Below are 22,846 nucleotides of genomic sequence, written 5' to 3' on the forward strand. Positions count from 1 at the left end.
GGAATAATTATTACAACCCTTTTAAAGATGAATAATTATTCTTCATTTTAAAGAATGGCTATTTACAAGGAATGATTATTTAATGTAATAAAAATATAACCAAACTACTAGATAACTAAACCATAGGAATAATATACTCCAAAGTTTTTGGTTTATTTTATTTTTTCTAACATTACCATAATCTAAAATTACAAAATATTTCACATCACCTTAATCTCATTACTTTTCTAAACAATGTAATATTATGGTGACGTATAACATCACGGCAAACCAAACGCCCTCTTGAGATTTGTGATTAATGCAAATACATAGTTACATACCGGACTGACCTTGTCAAAAACCATCTTAAAGACTTTTTTTTAATGTCAAAATTTTTTATTTCAATTTGAGATTTATGCCTTAGTTCAATGAGATTTAGGTATTTTTGATAACCAAAATAGTGAAGTGTGGGATGAGACATAATTTTTTAAAAAGAAATGATTTTTTTTTTTGGAAAAAAAGTTAATGAACAATAAAATAGTATTGAAGTTATTATCCAGTGCATGTGTGTGGGTTTATTCATTTTTTTGGACTAGGTCTCATACCATTCAATGGAGTTTGCACAATTTGGATATGGCAAATGCATAAATTTTATAATCCAAATATGGCAAATACATAAATTTCATTGGATTATGACTTATGAGATATGAATGAAAAATTTTGACTAAAAAAACCTTTAAACAGATATAGTGCAAACAATTAGCCTAGTTTCTATTATTAATATAATAATGCTAAAGATACAATTTTTTTTACAAAAAATTTACAAACTATCAATGCAGTGAGTAATCATTAGTAAATGAAAATGTGGTATTAATGGGGAGCCTAGATGAAAACCAAAAAGAAGTTGGTCACATCAACCATTTATAAAAATGTTGTAAAATAGTTTGTGATTGTACCATTATTTTTATTAGTACTATAGAAAAATAAAGGCAATTCATTTATTTTAAGGCAAAATCACATTAAATTGTCAATAAAAAAAAATCCATATTAGAGAGAAAGGCATAAATAAGTGGTCATTTTTATTATTATTTATTTTTATGTTTATGCATATGTACATTCAAATTCCAAAACTAATCACAAATATTAAAAATTGAAAAGAAAAATTACATCCAATCATTTGGTCTAAATTATTGTTCTTCATTCTTCATCAGTGAATTTTCAATCCAAAAAGGGCCCTTCTTTCTCAAAAGTGAAAAATGCTAACCATAACACATGACCTCTTCTATTTACTTTGGTGCTCTAGTAAGTCACAGATATGCTGTAAGTATTCGGAAAGCAGAGAAGAAACATCTATTATTAGATGAGGGGAACTTCACCTCTATTAAGTCTGTTTTTTATTTTTATTAATGTAGATTGAACCTTGTAGAACCGAAGCCATCACCATCTTCTTTAATTTCTCATGTTCACATTCACGCTTGAAAATTTTTTAATTTTTTTTTTTCTTCTCATGTTCACATTTTTAGATAGAAAAAATATCACCTTCAAAATTACAAATTTTCTTCCACCGATTTTAAAGTCTCTTTAATACTCTACTGTGCATGAGTCAGTTTCCGCTTTATTTCTTCTCATTATTTCTTCTCATCTTCAAAGAAATTACTCGTTAAGTCTCTTTAATACTCTACTATGCACGAATCACTTTCTGTTTTATTTATTCTCATCTTCAAAGAAATTGCTCGTTTGGTGGACTCCTCTGAATGCTCCTCTTTGGAACAATATTTCACCTTTAAACATTTTTAAATGGGAAAAATTAATGAATTCTCTAAAAATATTGATTTTTGAAATATTTTTAAAATTTTGATTAATTTCTCTTTAATTTTTAATAGAAAAAAAAAAAAAAAAAAAAAAAAAAAAAAAAAACCTTATGGGTTTTGATCTAAACTATTCTCCTGTCATGTGTTTAAAAGTAGTGACTCCTTTTGATTGAGGTAGTTTTAATTCAATCCAATCTTGACCCTAATCAATTTTAGGTGAAACATAAATTCAATCACGTAAGAAGAAAAAAAAAATCAAATCTTACCTGACGTCTAAATTTTGGTCTTCTTCAGTTCACTTGAATAAGTTTCAATTTTTTTTTCTTTGAAGTGTCCATTTAATTTTTTTTTTTTTGGTAATTTATATATACATAATATGAAATAAATAAATAAAAAAAAGGTTAAGAGTTAGCTTATTTTTAAAAAATTTAGATTTAAATTATTTGAAATAAAACTTGAACAAAAAGTAATCTGAGACTTATAAATAATAGATAATTTAAGTAAAATGCTAGTTTTTAATTGGTTGTCAAAATGCACACAAATTCTACCGCAATTCTTATGTAGTTTTATTAATCATATTTTATCCTTTCCACCGATATTGTATATTACACACACTTATACACAATTGTATATATGCACCATTGTTTAAGAGTTGTTCAATTCTGTCCTTCTATCAACGATCGTTACTTGTTACTACTGTCGCTATTAATTGTTAAACAACATCACAAATGTTTAAAGCCTAAATCAATCTCAAACTCAGAGTAAGTGATACTCTCAACTTCAGAACTGATTTTTATTTTGTTCTAGTTTATGAAAAAATAAAAACATTAAAGCATCTCTTTTTGCTATTTTCTTTTTTATTCCAAGATAACAGTTTTTTATTTTTGCAAACATAATAACAAAATTAAGTCCTTGATTTTATTCTTTGTATCTTTACTTGTAATTACTTTTATCTATTTTAGAATTTTATTTCCTGTTAGCGCATATTAGGATTTAAAAAAAAAAAAAAAAGATTTGGTTCCTCAAAATTTAGATTCTTTATTAATGTTGCATTGATTGCTTAAATTTAAACAATTCTAAGTTAAGGTTTGGATTTATTCAATATGATCATTCAGTCTACAATGTTTAATTGTGTCAATGTCAAATGTCAAACAACGTTGCAAATATTTGAACTTTGAAGTGCGTATCCCCCAAACTTGAATCAAGTAATAGTTCAGTACCAAGGATCACAACAAATACCCAGATAGAAATAACAAATCATTAAGAAAATTAGAATCGGATTATTGCTAAGAATAAAATCAATGTTACAACATTATCAAAAAAAAAAAAAACAATGCTACATCTTACAACCATATGGTCCTAGTTTTGTTGAAGCTTTTGCCATAGTTTGGGCTTTACATTGGGCCAGAGAAGAAAAGTTCCAAAGTATAATTGTTAAAGGTGATTCTAAGATTCATGTAATGTCTTAAATAAGAATTTGAAGGAAGCATGTTAGGAGATTCAGCCACTGTTGAATGATGCATCAGTCTTGGCTAATTCTTTTGTGTTGTTATTTTTGTTGGATCAAAAGGGATGCTAATTCTATAGTTCATGAACTAAGCAAGTATGTTTTGTACTCAAATATATCATATTTTTGTAAATGTGTATCCCTTCCTTTTGCTGTCTTGGAGGCTTGGGAAAGTAATGTAGATATCCCTTCCTTTTTGCTCTTTCAATGAAATATTCACATTTATCCACACACGCACACACACAAGAAAAAAAAAGTGGTTTACAGCCCCCAATAACGCATGGAAGCAAGAAAGAGATCAACTTAGATAATGGGGGAAAAGGCCCAGCATAACTAGCCCATCTTTTTAATGAAATCTTTTTTTTGGTTACATTAGAAAACAGTAAAACAGAAATACCAATTAGCACCTGACTGAACATTTTGATGGCAACCCAACACAGCAAGAGAAAAACCAATTAGCACCTGACTGAACATTTTAATGGCAACCCAACCTAAACACTATGAGAGAGCATTCACAATAAAGTAGTCATACTAAATAGAAAGCTAGTTTAGCACCAACATACTAAAAATATCCTCAACATCAAAGTTGCCACACCTATAAATTTTTAACTCTTAGTTACAGTGAGTTGCCAAAGATAGGACGGTACATTACTGTCCTTTTTTCTCTTTTTAATTTTTTGTAGTGTTTATTGTGTAGGATATATTCTTTTATTATGTAGTTTATATTATTTTAATGTGTTGTATGCTAAACTAAAACCTTTAATGTTGGGTATATTTTAAAGTGAGTTGTTATAAGGGATAAAATGGTTTTTTCAGTTGTTAAAAGCTATATTTTTTAGATGTTTTGCTGTAAATGCACTAAGACAATGGTACTACTCAGTCAGCCAAGCAAAGTCCATGAAATGAACACATATAAGGTGGATGCTAATCTTGCATACTGTCTTTCTCAAGCCTTTTTTTTTTTTTTTTTGGCTGAATCTGTCTTTCTCAAGCCTGCTCAAGTGTGTATCTGTCTATTTGATACCGTTTCTCAAATTAAGTGTTTACATGAATTAACAAGGGCCTTATACACCTTTGTTTGAAGGATCATATTGAGCCAAACCCAAATCAAAAGGCCCAAGTTACACTTTAGCTTGCCCAAACAGAAACACTCTTTTTTTCTGAGCAATCAAGCTAAGACCAACTCCTAACTTAGTAAATCATGTCCTCCTCTCAAAAGTAAACCATGGTAAGAATCTGTCATTGACTCATGGGCTTGGGTTTTGGACTTAATAATGGCCTTATTTAATAATAAATAAATAAATAAAAACCTTTTTCAGCCATTTTGTTGTATTCACCTAAGGTTTTGATAAAGGTTTATGTTCTGTATTTTCTTGAAGATTTTAGAGTTAAGTTTATTAACCAGTTTTATGGGATGTCTACAGAGTTGTAAATTCAAAATTACCAGATGCACACTCAATATTGTGGCTACTACAGAGTCTTATGCTGCCCCACAAATTCCAACAGCCACCGTACCACACCTAGATGGAAGATCATTCATCAAAATGAAAATTTGTTGCAGCAACATGGAATGACTAGAGTCGCGCATCAATCCGTGATGCAAAATGATAAAAAGTGTATAATATAAATTGTTTCAATCTCAAAAGCAAATATAAAATGGCACCCTATGTTAACCAGGACACGAACAGAAGTACTTCCATTGCCAACAACACTCTAGAAAACTATTAGATATAGCACTTAATCACAGATCTGTTACGTGCACTGATGCACTCTATGCTGTAAAAACAATCCACAAAAATCCAAATATGTTTAAATACCACAAATATAACAATAGTTTTTTTATACCAAACATTAGAACCATGATAATTACAAGGAGAGAAACAGCACTTAGATTAGGGGAAATGACAGCATGGGAATTAAAGTCCTTTTAGTACCAAAATATTTAGTGATTGTAGATTTTTACAGTACATAAAAATATTTAGTGATTGTAGCCATGTCAGTACAGTACATAAAAATGCATCTTTACTTGTCAATGATTATATTTATACACTAGATTTATTTAAGTCTTTCCAAAAATTGTTGACTGCTTAGTATAGTTTTAAAAACTGGACCGAAACTGACCCACTGGTACAACCGTGAACCAAAAGCACCAATTCAATTTAGTAAAAACCCCCAAAACTGGTCAAAATCAAGAACCGGGAGCAAAAAAATGTTCTTTGATCGTACTGATTTATAAAACCATGCTGCTTACACTAATTAGCAAGTTTACAGTTTTAAAACATCATCTTCCTTTTATACAACTTCCAAATCATAGAGGAGATTATCTCCCTATCTAGACTAATCTCAACGATTAAATTCACAAACTCCACTGTCCAAAGCCAATAATATTATCTTGAATTCTATCCAACGATTGACAAATGGCTTAAGTTTGTTTGTCATATTGCAGTAGAATACAACAGGATTGGAGAATGAAAAGAAGTTGCATACGTTTTCCTTCATTAGGCTTTAAACTTTACCTTTAGCCAAAAGATCTCATAGCCAAACTTGCCTCCACTAACCAGATCCCCACAAATTCATCACTTGCATCATGCAATATGACTTGATTCTTGGTTACTGAGACAAGAAACTTAGTTCGGTTCATGAAACCCCAATCGGAACCAATATGTTTAGTAGTTGGCTAGCTAGCACCCTCCACGACAACACAGGAAAATTTCAGCCATAAATTCTTCCTTACCTTACACAAAAGAAACTAGTATGGAAAGCTTTGCAAAGAACTGAGTATATGCTTCTAGTAGAAATAAAAAACCATATAGAACTGGAGCTAGATAAATACTTGTATGACATATTTTCCTAAAATAATTAACAGTTAGTAAGTACACTCAATATAGGACAGGCATGATTCAGCCTCTTTTAAGAAAAGTATGTTTCAAGAATTTGGAGCAACAATTCATAAATAGTATATGGGCATAACATGGTTAAATTTAATATATATGGAATTTTATTTTTCATATTTTCTTTTGATAAATACAATGAGATTTGTATAACAGGCACATAGCAGAACCTTAACAATTCAATTTTAAATAATCTAAACTAGTAAAGAAAATTACTACAATAACCATGATAAACAAATTTAGGACCATTATAATGTTTTGATTAATTAAAATGTCTCAAATAATTGATCCTAAGTAATCAGTCATCAATACCCTTTTCTACTACTCTGCTTAATGCATCATCCACCAAAAATTGTTCATGATCAACATATTCAGGAAGCTCATATGGTTTGTAAAGATCAATTGGCTCCAAGTTTCGAGATTCACCTGTGTTGAATTTCTCCATCATCATTGAGTTCAATCTTACATTCACCATATTATCCAACATCTCAGATGTCAACATGTTTGTCTTCTTTGTTTGTGCTAGCTCAGATGCATTCCAATAACCCTTGGACAAGGTAGAACTACCTGGTTGACTCAAAATTCGAATGGCATACTTTTGTAAGATAGGAAGACGATCTCCGCAGAAATCCCACCATATTCCTACAAGTAAAATTACAATTTATATGCTCATAAAATTTATCAAGAAATAATATAGTTAAATATTAAAATTATATCAAAGCTATTGAATTTACTAGGATGAGATGTTTTCAACATTGTCTTTGCCGTAATTGTAAACAAGCTCTGTACTTTATTGCGATAAAGTTGCACCTCTTTCATGAAATCTTCCCTTTCTTCAATAGCCACCAAATTCTCCAAAATGAAACTTATACCATCTTTCATCTCCTGACTCTCTATAAATTTCTCACTGCACAAGTAAGCAGGATTCAGAAATGTCGCAGCAGCATGAATTGGGTGCATTATATTTTCAGTATACCTACAACTAAATAACTTCCATATCTGCATATATTTGTCTTGATTGCTATCATACTGTTGCTTCATTGTTTCTTTTGCCATTTCCATTGCTTCATAAAAGTATCCTGCAGTTGACAAATCATTATCAACTAATCGAAGAACTCGAACCAAAGGCTCCAACACTAGTAACACCTCTTTCACTTGACTCCAAAATTCTGCACTTTGAATGATACTAGCAACTTTAGCAATGTCCTTTTCATTATGATTCAAATTTTTCCACTTAGAAGATACAAGAAGTAACTGCAATTCATCTTGAACATTCAAAATAGATCGAAGCATCAAGAAATTAGAAGAAAACCTCCTTTTACAAGGATGTTTCAATTCCTTGTGGTTTGTGTACTCTCTCATAAGGGACAAAATGATACCATCCTTATACATGTATGAAACAATTGATTTTGCATCAATAATTATCTTCTGAACCCAATCAACTTCCTTGCATATTTCCTTCAAAAGCAATCTAATGCTGTAAGCAGCACATTGAGTTTTGTACAACCAAGGGTACTTGCTAATAAGCATATCTCCAGCAGACTCAAAATTAGTAGTATTATCAGTGATCAACTGAACAACATTATCTGACCCAATTTCTTCAATTACTGAAGAGATGATATCTTTAATATATAGTGTTGTTATTTTATCTCTTGAAACTTCAAGTGACTTCAAAAATATTACTCCACTAGGAGAATATGCAATAATATTGATAAATGCTCTATGCTCTACATCACTCCATATGTTTGACATAAGTGTACAACCAGATACCAACCATGATTTCTTAACATTTCTAATATACTCTTCCACTTCTACCTTCAAGTCTGGAATTAGCTTCCTTTGGAAAGTCAAATAAGAGGGTAACTTATAGTCAGGACCATATTCAGCAACACCTTGCACAAAGCGAATAAAGGATGTCGTTTGAACAACATCAAATGATATGTTATTTACCGTAACAAGTTGTGCAAGCAATTTGTCCACTGCATTCTTATCTTTTTTACCACACATCTCTGAATTGGTAGCGTGGCACATATCTTTCGATATTGAACACAATGTGTTTTTACTCTCTTTAGCATTGCTAGAACTTGATGCACTCTTCAGTTTTTTGTTAGTCCCTCCAACTGCTAGATAAGCTTCTTTTTGAACATCTTCAGGCACACTTGTACAAATATCTACATTATTACCTTTAACTCCAGCCAAGTGATATTTAATCCTAGAAGCACCCCCAGCAAAATTATGCTGACAAAAGTTACATTTGAAATGGCCATCTAGGTCTTCAACATAGCTCCAAAATCGATCTTTCTTTCTAACCATATTTATTTTCCCTTAAAAAAAGAAAAGAAAAGAATATAATATTTGAAAAAAATTAATTAATCTAAACAAAGATTCTAAATATGAATAAAAATAAATTTATCCTACCTCTTTGAAATATTAAATACTTACTTTATGCCGACCAAACCTTTCCATCAAAGGCATTCTCTAAATGATAACTTTATGCAAGAATAAAAATATATCTAAATTAAAATGACAAGCACTTTTCACAAATTAAAATCTAACTGTTATGATATATCATTACTCATACTAATTTTTATTAACATAGCTGAATGGTGGAGTTTGAATGGGAGCTCAACTCCAAATTTGCAACAGTTAGCTATTAAAATCTTGAGCTTGACTTGTAGTGCATGTGGTTGTGAGCATAATTGTTGTGTGTTTTGGCAGGTGAGATTTTAAGTATAATAAGTAAATTTTATCATTTGATGAGCAGTATTATTCCATAGAAAATTCCAAAGGTGTAATTAATCACTAATGCTTAGTTTTCACAAGTACTTGTAGATTCGCACAAAAATAAGGAATAGACTCGCACAAAAAAGACTAAATGATTTGTTCTTTGTGAAGTATGATAAAAAAATGAAGGCACAATATGATAAGTGTGATGTTATTGATCCCATCTCCTTGGATGATATAGATGAAAGTAATGAATGGCTGTTGGGGAAAATTGGTATTGAGCCATCTATGGATGCTGAAGACGAGTTGATTGATGATGATGATGATGATGGTTTGATATGGGGTGCAGTGGCAAGAGCTGCCACTGTTGGAGAAGCAAGGAAGAATACTAGATTCCAAACACAATCAAGGGCAAACTCAAAGGCCTCAACATCACAACCAAACATTTAAGAGGAAGATGTTGATTCTGATGAGACCGAGGAAGAGAATGTTGATGGTTATAAATCAGGTTCAAGTGGCTTTGAAAGTGATGGCAACCTGAATGAAGAGTCTAGTGATGACCTTTAGATTAAAACTTAAAACCGCATTCAAGCTTTATTATTATTTTTTTTGATAGGTAATGTAAAATATTATTAAAAATCGGAGCCAACCTGAGTACTTACAACCACATTCAAGCTATTACAATGTTCAATCTTCAAATGCATTTGTTTTTTCATGGATAGTCATGAAGTTCAATGTTTTGTTTAGGAGTTTTCTTCTTCCTAATATGAATTTATGAATTCAAGCTATTACAATGTTCAATCTTCAAATGCATTTGTTTTTTCATGGATAGTCATGAAGTTCAATGTTTTGTTTAGGAGTTTTCTTCTTCCTAATATGAATTTATGAACAGTATTTGGTTTAATACTTAGTTGGTGTTTGGATAGACTAATTTTTGAATGGTAATATATGAGAATTAACTGTTTGTCACAAACATAGGCTCTCTCCCGATTCGAACCCAAAAACTAGTTTTATAGACCAGCTCCTATCCATTAGGAACAGAGTTTTAGAAATTTGTTTATAATATTCTTATACATCTAATACATTAGATTTGAACTCTAAATTTAAAATAATTATATTTAGAATTCGGCATCTTACTTCACTCGGGCTGATGCCTTCTTGGGCTTTAAAATCGCCTTTCGCCTTTGGCTACACTGGGCATAACCCACGCTAAGGGACAGAAAAATTTCCCCACGTTTTTCACACCTACTCATATATTCAGCTGACTAAGGCCCCACCAGTACACAAGTTAAAGACTATTGTTGCTGAAACTTATTGTTACTGAAACAGAAAACTGAAAACACTGTAGCAAAATAATTTTAAATGTGTGAAAAGTACCTTGGGATCTATTTTTAATATTTTTAATGCGTGAACAGTACTGCTACAGTATGTAAACAGTACTGATACAGTATATGAACAGTAATTTTTGTCTCTGCACAGTAAATTTACTGTTCATGCGCTGAAAAAAAAGAAAAAAAAAAAAAGGGACGGAAACGTGAAATGAAAACGCGAACGTTGGTTTTGAGCTGAAACCAAACGCTCACTATGTTGTGCTTAAAAGACTCTTCAAGAAAAAGATTCCTGCCAGTAACAAAAATTCCACGAATTTGTTGACACCCACTAATATGTTCTTACTTAAACCCCACAATTGTACAAATATGAAAAGCAATTTACATTCAAAACACATTAGCACAGTGCATATTTCTTATATTGAAACCCAAAAGAGATAACGTTGCAAGGTGTCAAGCTTACCAGCAGCGGATGTCAAAGGGAACGTTACTTATATCATCTCTCACGATGAGATCAGTATTAACTCTTTCTTGGGCTCTAACAATTCACGTTTCTTGTTCAGATTCTTCAGAAAGTTCTGTTCTTTTCTGGTGGTGACACCCCCAAAAAAAAAAAAACCAAAAAACCTAGGATACACGGTTTTCTATTCTTAAAATAAATAAATAAAAATAAAAGAAGGCTATCAATTTTTTTTTTTTTTTTTTTTGGAGAGAAAAAGAGGCAACAAAAATTGGGGGAAATTTTTATGCTTGTAACACCCACAAATTTAAAAGAAAAAAAACACTTTTCCTCTTTGACATCCAATTGCCCAAATTTTTTTTATATTAATACCATTAAAAATGTTGTGTGCTAATTTGCCATTTGTCTTCAAAATTTATTCTCCATTTCAAAATTAAAATTTATTGTTTTAAATTTGGACAAAATTTATTTACAAAATTGGTTGTAATCTAAGGCTATAACCTTACTTAATAAAATAAAAATTAATCGCATGTTCTTTACACTTTTAATATACATATCGAATTTTGTGTCAATCAAATATTATTTCCTATATGATTTATAAGCTTATATTTTATACATAATTTTAAACTATAAAAACTTACAATTTAAACAATATATTGATGATATAATTATTGATCTATAATTTTCTAGAAATTTTGTAAGCATGGAAGACAAGAAGAAGATATAAGAAAAATATGTAATCTAATGGTAGATTTGTCAAAATTCACTGTCAATAAAAAGATATTGAATAAGGTTATAGCCTTAGGGTACAATCAATTTTGTAACTGAATTTTGTCTTTTAAATTTTTAATTAAAGAGTATTTAAAAAATATTAAGTATGCATTTTGCTTACTATTATTATTATTATTTTCAATAGGTTATAAGGAGATTTACCATTGCAAGTGTTTTGGTACTTGATAAATTTTGCATTTTTTTTTTCTAAACTTATCAGTTATTTTTTTATTAACTTTGATTAAATTTTTGTAAAGAGGTTCATATAGAAGTGTAGAATATTTCATTACTAATATAAACAAAATGGGATAGTGTTAATTTCTTCAAACCTCAAAAAAGTGATTTTTTTTTTGTTTTTGTTTTTTTTTTCCCCTTTAGGTTTGGAAGTTTGGGATGGAGTGTCATTTTCTCAAATTTCAAGAAATTGGAGTGTAATTGTCCCAAAGATTTTTAAAAATGTATAGAGTTAGATTTTTTTTTTTTTTTTTGGTTAATAAAAAAGGGTATCTAATGCCCAAAAGTAAGCTTGGGCTAATGCCAGTTCAAGATGGTTTAAGACACTTCAAAACTAACCAACTTAGTTACTAATAGTGAGAGAGAGAAAAAAAATGAGTAACTGTTTATGGAACAAGTTGGGTTTAGAGACCAAGTTAGTAAATTTTGAAATGTCTTTGACCTAGCTAGTATTAGCCCAAAAGTACAAACTTTAGGGGTGTTAATGTATAGGAGGGGAAGGTGGTAACCCCTACATGCCCAAGGCAACAAGGAAGATGGGCACCAATGTGCTCACTAGTGAAAAACTTTAAAAAGTTAAAAAGGCTCATTTATTATATCTTAAAAAATTATTATTTCCTTTTTAAAAATTGATACAAATATGAATCTACCACTAAAAATACTTTTCATACATACTAATCATATCAATAATTGGAAAAAAAAAAATCCTTACACCTATAACAAAAAATTAATAGTATCATTCCGTGCTATACATGACCTAATCATAAATCATATATAAAGAAATCGAACTCAAACAAAATTTATATGTTCCTACAATGATTAACAACACAAGATAAAAAATTTAACAATTAATCACACAATAAAGTCAAAACATAACCCAATAGGATATATATATATATATATATATATATATAACACTAATCACTAATGAATTGTGACTCTATCATTTGTTGAAAAAAAAATGTGACTCTGTTTTCTTAAAAATTTAAAAAAAATTAATTAATTTATATATATATATATATATATATATATATATAAATTTAATTTCCATGTAAAATGAATAAGATTTTCTTTTAAAATTTTATACGCATGTTTGATGTTTTTATATTTTATATAAAAAGATTTTTTTTTATCAGTATACAAATTTTTTTTTTTTTTTTAATTTTTGGGGGCCATCCCCAATGGAACTCTGATATTACCAAAGCAATAAAAAAAAAAAAAAAAAAAAAAATTGGTGACACAGAAAATGGTCACAAAGTAGAGAATTAAAGGAAAACATTTCTAATGGAAAAATCATTAGAGGACAAAAGAAGTCTCAATGAAAATTCATTGAAGAGAAACAATTACAACGTCAATGGCTCACAAATTAACTAGTTTACATAGGTACTCTATTTTTGACTCACAAATTAACTAGAATACACAGATACTCAAATTTTTTTTTTTTTTTTTTCTAAGTATCCGTATTTGATACATATCAAACTAGATTCCTTTGCATATGTGTGATATTCGTAATTTTTTTTTTTTTTTTTTGAAGAAAAAGTGTTGATATGTTGAAGATATGCCCGTGATACAACTTGGATAAGATTGTAATCCAACCTCTTGACAGTGAGAGATAATCCAAATTTATAAGGATTTTTTTTTTCTTACATATTAGTTTCAATGTTGAACACTAATTAATTATCTAATTATCTTTTATTTACACTTTTAGATCTTGATTTGTATTTTAAACATCATATATAATGGCTATAGATTCACTTTATTATTGTGAGTTCTAATTAACTCAACAGGTAAAATATCTCGCCATATAGGTTGAAACTATCTTTAAAAAATATTCACTTTATTATTCATTATTGCTTTTAAAATGATATATCATTAACAACATATAAAAAATATATGCCTAACATTAATATATTTGAAATTAAAAATAAGTAAGTTGTGACTTGTGAGGTGGTGTTTTGTAGTGGAATGCAACCTTTAGGCAATGATTTCCAGCCTTAGGCTATGATTTCTGAAAGTGGTAGCGGGTTTTTGAAGCAACTAAATGTGATAATGGATTTTTGGAAAATAAAAAATAAAAGACTTATTTGGTCTGGTCAAATTTGGTTTGATTATTTAAAGGGATCAAGAGAAAAAAGTAATTGTTGATATTAAATTGTCTTTTTTCTTTTCTTTTTTTTAAATGAGCAATGGCCAAAAATATGTGATGTTGATTGTTGAGCAAGCACATGTGAGCTTGGAATCAACTTCAGTTTAATTCTTTTGGCTGAGTTTTTGAAGATGTAACTGATTCTTGGAATCAATTTGAAGACAAGAGAAGGTTTGTGACGTTGAGCAAGCTCGTTTGTGGATGATGCTATTGATTGGTGGTGTGCAAGGTTGCATAGTGATGGACAAAACCTATTGAAGGTTACAAGAATGTGACTCTAATACCATGTTGAGATAACAAGAAAAAGAAAGAATGAAATAAATTGATGGAATAAACTATGTAATTTGTATATTATTTGTGTTTTCTATATGTCAAAATACATTGTAAGACCTAGAGAGATCCTTGACTGAGCTGATGAATGTGTAAACTTTGATCTCGGCTAGGGAGATCCTTGACTGAGCTAATATAAAGGAAATTTCTCCTAATTTTTGCACAATCAAGGATTTGAACATATGCAAATTTAGACTATATATCAATATATGGTATATTCGAACATTAGCAACCACGTTATGTATTATAAGCAACAACTGCTGCTCTTAGCACTATGTTACATATATTTTTGTTGTAATCATGTTTCCAAAACATGAATTGAAAAATTAAAATTGTGTTTCAGAAATTTGATTTTGATATTTTGTTATAATTGTATGTTTAAAAACATGATTTCAATTCGGACAAATTACCTTTGTAGGTTTCACTAAGTCATAATAAAATATTGTAAAATGGTGTTTTGAAGGCACGATTTTAACGATAAAAAACAAAGTATAAATAGAAAGATGTTAGATTTTCCAAATAATTAAAAATATTTCTATTTTAATAAGGATGCGCCTGGTAGCTAGGTATTGCTAGGTTTCTCTTTTTTTTTTTTTTTTTTTTTTTTTTTTTTTGTATTAAAAAAAAAAAAAAAAAGGTTGTTGCTAGGCCTAATATGAGTAGCCCAAAGGTGAAGAAGAGAGTCATATACTATAGATTTTTTTTTTTTTAATTTAAATGTTTTCTATACTATATTGTATAGAATTGGTTTTTGTAGTTTTGTTTGTCGGTGGGATAGCGTGGCCTTCCATCAATTAAATAAGGTGGGCAAATTTTAAACCTACCCAAAAGACCAAAATATAAAAAATGATATTTGCCTTGAGAATCCAACGTGGCATAAAAAATTTCCCTGATAAACCAATAAAAATATTTTTGGATTATTTAAGAGTCATGCAACAAACACATTTTTGTTTTTCACAACTTAACAAAAATAATAAGTTGCAATCAACCACCATCACGTTTACTTGTATTCTTGCTAACATAAAACTTTCATTCATATAACTATGTGCACAACTCACACAAAGGCCAAAGCATTCACATCAAAGGAGTTAAAAATTTTAAATTTTTGCAACTCAAAAACTTATTTTATCTATTTTAAACACCTTACTTTACAATACGTCATACATAAAAATTCTATTTTCTTACCACTTCATCTATAAAAAAAAAAAAAACATCTATAAACACCAAAAGCAAACAGCCACTTCATTTAAGGAATATAAATATATTTTTTATTATAAAATTTGAGCTATTTGCCAAAATTTTTAAGAATATCACCACTGTTGCGAGGATTCTGGCATTTTACCCTTCATTTTTAAAAAAAAATTGGCAATATGCCCCTGTTTGCAAACTATATAGGAGCGTGCCCCTGTTTCGATACTCGATTATCCTAAAATCGAGTTCAATTAAATACTCGATTTGTAGAAAATCGAGTTATGCCCGATCAAACTTAAAAAAATATTTAAAAAAAAAAAAATTTCCATGGAACTCGAGTTTCAGGAAATCGAGTTCCATGCAAAAAAAAAAATTTATAAGTGTAATTTCCCCATATTCAAGGATCCCTATAGTGGCGTTTTTAAGTCCTATAGTGACGTTTTAAAGCCTTATAGCGGTGTTTTCCTGCAATTTTTTTATGAGTGTGATTGGCCCATATTCAGGGTGCCCTATAGTGGCGTTTTTAAGCCCTATAGTGACATTTTAAGGCCATATAGCGGCGTTTTCCTGCAGAAATTTTTTATAAGTGTGATCGCCCTGTTCTGGGTGCCTATAGTGGCATTTTTAGGCCCTATAGTGACGTTTTTAATCCCTATAGTGACGTTTTATAGCCCTATAGCGGCGTTTTCCTGCAAAAAAATTTTATTAGTCCCCATACAGGTTCAAGGGGCTCTATAGTGGCGTTTTTAAGCCCTATAGTGACGTTTTAAAGTACTATAGCGGCGTTTTTGAACTCGATTTCTCTAAAATCGAGTTCCTTGCTTTTTTTTTTTTTTTTTTTTTTTTTAGTTTTATTCGGCATAACTCAATTTTCTACGAATCGAGTATTTCATTGAAACTCGATTTTAAGGTAATCGAGTATCAAAACAGGGGCGTATCCCTATATAGTTTCGAAATAAGGATATATTGCTAATTTTTTTAAAAATTAAGGGCAAAAGGCTAGAATCTCCCCACTATTGCAGTATGTCTTTTAATTATGGAATGAGTTACTAAAAATAGTTTTTTTAAAAAAAGCTTTTAAGAGATTTATGGTGATTTGAATAAAGTCTTTTGCTATTGAATACAAAATATGAGGTTTTAAATACCCTCCATAAAAATAAATAAAAAAAATTTAGTATTTGAATTTAATTATAAAGAGCAATAATTTAATTATTATTATTATTTAATTAAAAAATAGTGGCACATTAGGCTGGCTGGGATTGCTGGGCCTAATTTACCCACCCAGCCCAAAGGCTTAGAAAAGAGTAAAAAACCTCCATAGACTTAAGTAGAATTGAATTGGCTTCATTTGTTGAGTGTCGGTGAGAGATCTCGGCAGTGTAAAGAGCCTATATTCCATCCCCACAAATCCAGCCTGTTCCCACTTAAACCCCGAACACCTTCCCTTCTAATACACCGTCCAGTCCTCGAGAAAATATATAATGTTTCTGAAACTCCAACTCAGCACACATAAGGAGTTTTTAAGACCAATAAAAATTTGACAAATGGATTAAAAATTACAACTTACCAGCCCAGGTTAGTTACATAAAACAAAAAGACACAAATGCCCTTGAATTTTCCCCCATCCCGCCACTTTGCTTTTTTCCCTTCTCCAAAATAAAAAATTTAAGACAAAAATGTAAAATTGACCTTCTAACTTTTAGTCTTTTTTATTTCAGTTCTCTAACTTTCAGTTTTGTCATTTTAATCATTTAACTTTTAATTGTTGTTAATTTGATATTCCATTAAATTCCAGTTACGTTCTGCCGTTAATTAAGTCAAAATGATGTCGTTTAGACTTTTTTTTTAAATAAATTTTGGAATTTAAAGAGAAAAAAATAAATAAATAAATAAAAACCGAGGGAGCATTCCACACCCAATTCACTCACTGAAAAAGCTTGTAAATTTCCTACACTTCCCAAACCAAATCATTCAAGCTTGGCCACTGCATCCCCTAATTCATAGAAAAATCGATGACGTGAACTCGTTTCATGCCTTCGAACGCTTCTAAAATGGCTTGGTTGGCGATGAAGTGAGCGAATTTGAGGTAAGGGCAGGTTTCGTAGAAGTGCATCTGAAGAATATCGAATAGCGACTAGTTCAATGGGTTCTGAGGGTACAAACCGTTTCGCATAAACCAATCTATAAACCAATCGGCATAAAGCACAAAATTGAAGCAGACCCATTTCGCATAAACCAATCTATAACAGAATAAAACCCAAAAATTTCAAAGATTTCGGACCCATTTTGCCAAAACCGGTCATTATACAAGAAACCCATTTCACCAAAAAGCATAAGCTCAAATGATTCAACGTCAATATCAACATAAAGTACAAGATGGAGGCAGACCCATTTCACAAAAACCAATTTTTTACAGAACAAACACCTAAATAGTTTCAGGGGTTTGAGACCCAATTCGCCAAAACCAATCACAATACAGGAAACCCATTTCACCAAAAAGCATAAGCTCAAATGGGTCGGTGACAAAATCAACATAAAGTAGAGGATCGAAGAAATATATCAGAGATGAGAGATATGGGAATGAGTGGGATGGGGACTGACCTCAGTGAGAAGCAGCCGAAGTAGGTTGATGGTGGTGAGAAAATTTACAAGCTTTTTCAGTGAGTGATTTGGGTGTGGAATGATTCCTCCTTTTTTTTTTTTTTTTAATATTAGTTTTTTTTAATTTTCTTTAAATTTCTAAATTTATTATTAAAAAAAAGCCAAAACAGTAACTGAAGTTTAACGGAGTATCAAATTGACAACAACTGAAAGTTAGAGGACTGAAATAACAAAACTGAAAGTTAGAAGACTGAAATGAAAAAAACTGAAAGTTAGAGGGTCAGTTTTGTATTTTTGCCAAAATTTAATCTTTCTCTCTCGCACTCTCTCTGTTTCTCTCGCAGAACTGTACCACATCAGTCACCACTCACTAGCACCTCCATCTTCCCCCTCTCAACTCCAAACCTTGACAGCCACTGCCTAGTATCGCCGGTCATCATCAGTTTCGACGAGACTGACCTTTGTCTCGTAGGAAAACGCCCTCTCTCTCTCTCTCTCTCTCTCTCTGTTTCTCTCGGATTACTGTAGCACACCAGTCACCAGCACCTCCATCTTCCCTCTATCAACTCCAAACCTTGACAGCTGCTACCTAGCATTGCCGATCATCATCGGTCTCGTCAGAAAACCCCCGAAATCGTCTCTCCGTTGTTTCCAACCACGACGCTGAAAGTTTTCTCGCCGCTTTCAACTCTGACTTTGCAAGAAGGTTTCTCCTCACTCTTTTTCATTTTATTTTCTGAATTTTCTGTTTACATATTTGTCTTTTCTTCTTCTTTTTTTCCCCAAAAAAATTGACATATACATTCTTATGTAAAAAGGGAACTTGTACTGTCTACTAAAATGCTTCAGTGAGGCCATGCACTAATAATACAGTAAAAGGTTTTTTTTTTTTTTTTTTTTTCAAAAAATTGTTCTTTTGGATTAGATTAAAAGTGGTTAGTATGATGTAGTTTTATATGTAGAGAAATAAGGCTTCTTTCTTTGTTTATTAGTTGATTTAATGTATTTGAAGATTGTGCTTTCAAGTATTATTTAGTTTGCAATATGTGTTGGCTTACTTGGAATTTTCACAATTTTTTTCATTCCTTGTAATAGTTTTTTTTTCATGGTGCAGGGATGTATGCAATGCTTTTGCTCTGTTGTTTTTGCTAAAGGAATTGATTTTATAAATAGTTTCATCCTAAGAGTCTCCTCTGAGGTATTCAATCTATCTTCTTGTCATTTTCTTAGTTTAAGCCTTTGGTTGATTTATCATGGAAAATTATGTATTTTGATATTTGGTATAAAGCCCACTTGAGTTTCAATGTGTTTATGGCTGAGGACCAATGGGTGACTGGCAGCAATTCTTTTTTTATGAATTTATGGTGATTTATGTACATTTATAGTCATCTTTTCATGATGTTCATTCAATACATCTTTTTTTCCATGATTAGGTTCGACTAGTCATGGATTTTTCAAAAAATGCTTTTGTTGCTATTGGGGACAATGATAAAAGGGAAAAGTTTGAAAATGTAACTTTGGGTGAATGTGATGAAATTAAAATCGGAATGCAAGTGAGGTCTAAAGAAGAAGCATATAACCTTTATAATGAGTATGGTTTAAAAAGGGGATTTAGCATTTAAAAAGCGGTTAAACGAGAGTATAATGGTGTTATTAGGCAATGAGAATTTGTGTGTTCAAAACAAGGTTTTAAAGAGTTTGAAGACCCTTCTAATGTTAAAAAGTATCATAATTTAGATGTAAGAACGGGTTGTCGTGCTAGGATCCGGTTTGATGTAAAAAATGATATTTGGAGTGTTTCACACTTTAATGACACACACAATCATGAATTTGCAACTCCAGAAGAAAGATGTAACTTGAGATTAGGAAGCAAGGTGCTACCTGCTCATGGGAATATAATTAGCACAATGGTTAGTTCGAGTATAAAAGCAACAAAGTCTTACTCATTTTTGTCAAAAGAACTTAGTGGTGCAAATAATGTTGGGTTCTCTAGGCGAGATTGTCATAATTTTGTGCAAACAAAAAGAAAAGAAATTATGAAAGCTGGTGATGGGCAAAGTATTATTAATCATTTCAAAGAAAAACAAAGTGAAGATCCAATGTTTTTTTATTCGGTGCAAGTAGACCAAGATAATAGAATTGCAAATTTTTTTTGGAGAGATGGTAGATCAAAATTAGATTATGACTCTTTTGGGGATGTTGTTATATTTGACACCACTTATCGAACCAATAAGTACAACTTAATCTGTGCACCATTTGTGGGAATCAATCATCATTGGAACAATGTTTTGTTTGGTTGTGCTTTTTTATCAGATGAGACAACTCAATCATTTATTTGGTTGTTTGAGACTTTTTTGACTACAATGAGAGGTCAACAACCAAAATCTATTTTTACAAATCAAGACCAAGCAATGGCAAATGCTATTAATATGGTTTTCAATGAGTCTTGTCATCAACTTTGTTTATGGCATATTAGTAAAAATGCTCAAAAAAATCTTGTTGGAATCTATAGTGTTCCAGATTTCAATCAAAGATTTAATCATTGCTTATATGGTGGGTGTTCAAATGAAATGGAGTTTGAGTCAACTTGGAGCAAAATGATTGAGATGCATAATTTAAAGGACAATACATGGCTGGACAGGTTATACCAAATTCGAGAAAAGTGGTGCCCAACTTTCAATCTCGATTTCTTTTCTGCAAAGATGAAGTCTACCCAAAGAAGTGAGAGTACAAATAGTGTTTTTCATCAAATTATGAAAACATCTATGCCTCTTATTGAAGTTATTAAATTTTATGAGGAAAAGGCAACACAAATGCGACAAGATGAAATAAATGAAGATTTTCGTTGTAAGAATAGTGCACCTGGGAAAGTTCATAAGCATGGGGGCATTTTAAATCATGCTGCTAAAGTTTATACGCTTGCTTTGTTTGAAATGTTTGAAGAAAAGTTTAATTCAGGTATGGGATTGAATTGTGTTGAAACTAATCATTGTGAGGATAACTTTACATATTTACTAAGTAGTGGGGAGAGTAGAAGGTTTCATATTGTGCATTTTAACCGAGCTGAATTAAGTATTTGTTGTGATTGCAAATTATTTGAGACTTTGGGGTTGTTATGTTGCCATGCTTTAAGGGTTTTTCTTGTGAATAATGTGAATAATATACCCGACAAAAATATATCAAGTAGATGGACAAAAGATGCCAAGAAAATGTTGTGTTGCTCTGTTGATTCATTTAAATCAAATGAGAAATTGACTCATGTATTGCGTATGAGCAACTTAAGTCTTTTATGGTATAAATGTTGTGATAAGGCTACATTGACTGATCATGAGACCAAAATAGCAATGGATAGTCTAAGTGAGCTATTATGCAAGCTTGAAAAGAGTTCAGCAGATACAAATAAGGTGGAAGATGTTGGTAAAATATGTCCTCAAGATCTCATACATGATGATGATGTGCAACCTTGCTTAGATGGTAAGAGACCAATCCTTGATCCGCCACATGTGAGAAAGAAAGGGATAACTAATTTTAGAATAAAAAGTCAACTGGAAAAGAAGCAAAGAAAAAAGAAAGTGAAAAATGCAACCACTTCAAAAGCTCCAAAAACTATTTCTATGGTACATGGTAAGTACAAAACTAGCACTCAAGCTTTCTTTTTCTTATTTTTTGCTTGTTGAGTTTAATTGTATGTTCTTATTTTTATTTTTAAATTTTTTTTTTCAGAAAATGTTCAATCATCATTTCTTCTCCCGGAGATGTCTATTGCTAATCCTGTGGTTAGCTCTACAAAAATGCTTCAAGAAAATCATTTGAAAAAAAGGAACATAAGAAAAGTGAAAGATATAACCACTTCACAAGCTTCAGAAGCTATTTCTATGATACATGGTAAGTACAAAACTAGTATTTCAATTTTTATTTTTCTTATTTTTGCTTGTTGAGCATAATCATTTGTTACTGTTTTTTTTTTTTTTTCTTTTTTTATATAGAAGATGTTCAAACATCATTCTGTCCCCTGAAAATGTTTGTTGCTTATCCCATGATTAATTCTACAAGAATGTTTCAAGAAAGTACCTCAATGTCACACTTGAATCAAGTACATTCTATAACCTTAAACTTTTTATGTTAGAGGGGGAGAAGCTTTAATATGTGCTTTTGTTTTTTGTTTTTACCCTAATATTGTTCTCTTTTTTTAGGGCCCTACTAAAAATTCCTAAAGTATGAAGAAAAACTCTTTTGGATAGTATTTTGGACAATATATTGCACAACTCATGGACAGTTTTTTGGACACCATTTTGGTCATTATTGCACAGTGGAGGAACCTCTTAAATAGTATATTTGACTTGAAAATTTTATAGATAACGTAGCTGAAAATTTGGACAAGTAATTGCATAGCCAAACACTAATTATAGCTGTCATTTTGTAAAACTTTTGTAACGAATGAAATTACTCAAACATGATAGATTTTGTATATGTTTGTGTAACTTCTAGCTAAATACTAATTATATACAAATGATAAAAGTTTTTAATGCAAGAGTACTTTTTATTCTTATATGTTAGTTTTTATATGTGCATGGTAGTGGAATTGCAATACTAGATTGTTGCAAGTGTTATATTGGTCCAGTTAAAGGAATGATATAGTGAATGGCAATATTTTGGTACTAGACTTTTTGTTGTTGTTATTTTGATAATACAGTGAATGGCAGGTGTTGGACCTTTTTTTGTTTTTTGTTTTCTTACAGGAGGGGGGAAAGGGGATTTGTTTTTTATTATTCCAGAGGAGAATTGTACAAGTGTGTTTACAAGAAATATATTAATGGTGAAAAATGAGGATAATGGTGTTATTGTGATTACTGCTCTTGCTTCTTGATGTCTT

At 30.7% G+C, this 22,846-nt stretch overlaps 3 protein-coding genes across 5 annotated transcripts; 1 reads left to right on the forward strand and 2 right to left on the reverse strand.

Moving 5' to 3' along the window:
• Nucleotides 1-5,573: 5,573 nt before the first annotated feature.
• Nucleotides 5,574-7,064, reverse strand: LOC115980093. 3 transcript variants are annotated; one of them, XM_031102365.1, is made up of 3 exons: nt 6,923-6,965; nt 6,615-6,830; nt 5,574-6,031 (listed from the first exon to the last, which is right to left on the reverse strand). In XM_031102365.1, exons 1-3 carry the CDS (start codon nt 6,942-6,944, stop codon nt 5,979-5,981), a joined length of 291 nt encoding a protein of 96 aa, XP_030958225.1. In that variant the 5' UTR covers nt 6,945-6,965; the 3' UTR covers nt 5,574-5,978. The 3 variants fall into 3 exon arrangements, 2 of the variants coding, with proteins under 2 accessions (XP_030958225.1, XP_030958224.1); XR_004089330.1 differs by lacking the exons at nt 5,574-6,031; nt 6,923-6,965 and adding an exon at nt 6,999-7,064 and having other exon boundaries at nt 6,413-6,830; XM_031102364.1 differs by lacking the exon at nt 5,574-6,031 and having other exon boundaries at nt 6,413-6,830.
• A 17-nt stretch (nt 7,065-7,081) lies between these two features.
• Nucleotides 7,082-8,501, reverse strand: LOC115980567. Its single transcript, XM_031102802.1, has 2 exons — nt 7,169-8,501; nt 7,082-7,095 (listed from the first exon to the last, which is right to left on the reverse strand). The coding sequence occupies exons 1-2, from the start codon at nt 8,499-8,501 to the stop codon at nt 7,082-7,084; spliced, it is 1,347 nt and encodes a 448-aa protein (XP_030958662.1).
• Nucleotides 8,502-20,543: 12,042 nt separating this feature from the next.
• LOC115980568 (protein FAR1-RELATED SEQUENCE 9-like) lies at nt 20,544-22,840 on the forward strand. Its single transcript, XM_031102803.1, has 3 exons — nt 20,544-21,597; nt 21,697-21,858; nt 22,713-22,840. The coding sequence occupies exons 1-3, from the start codon at nt 20,544-20,546 to the stop codon at nt 22,838-22,840; spliced, it is 1,344 nt and encodes a 447-aa protein (XP_030958663.1).
• Nucleotides 22,841-22,846: the final 6 nt, after the last annotated feature.

Source organism: Quercus lobata, chromosome 3 (genome assembly GCF_001633185.2).
Source record: "Quercus lobata isolate SW786 chromosome 3, ValleyOak3.0 Primary Assembly, whole genome shotgun sequence".
NCBI classification, from domain to species: domain Eukaryota; kingdom Viridiplantae; phylum Streptophyta; class Magnoliopsida; order Fagales; family Fagaceae; genus Quercus; species Quercus lobata.

What these genes read in the sequence shown, in the direction of transcription:
- LOC115980093 (XM_031102364.1), bottom strand. Translation starts at nt 6,944, where the DNA reads ATGTTGAAAACATCTCATCCTA. An exon ending in GTTGAAAACATCTCATCCTA is followed by an intron (nt 6,831 to 6,922) that starts GTAAATTCAATA and finishes TTTTACTTGTAG; the next exon opens with GAATATGGTGGGATTTCTGC.
- LOC115980567 (XM_031102802.1), bottom strand. Translation starts at nt 8,501, where the DNA reads ATGGTTAGAAAGAAAGATCGATTTTGGAGCTATGTTGAAGACCTAGAT.
- LOC115980568 (XM_031102803.1), top strand. Translation starts at nt 20,544, where the DNA reads ATGGAGTTTGAGTCAACTTGGAGCAAAATGATTGAGATGCATAATTTA. An exon ending in AACTATTTCTATGGTACATG is followed by an intron (nt 21,598 to 21,696) that starts GTAAGTACAAAA and finishes TTTTTTTTTCAG; the next exon opens with AAAATGTTCAATCATCATTT. An exon ending in AGCTATTTCTATGATACATG is followed by an intron (nt 21,859 to 22,712) that starts GTAAGTACAAAA and finishes GTTTTCTTACAG; the next exon opens with GAGGGGGGAAAGGGGATTTG.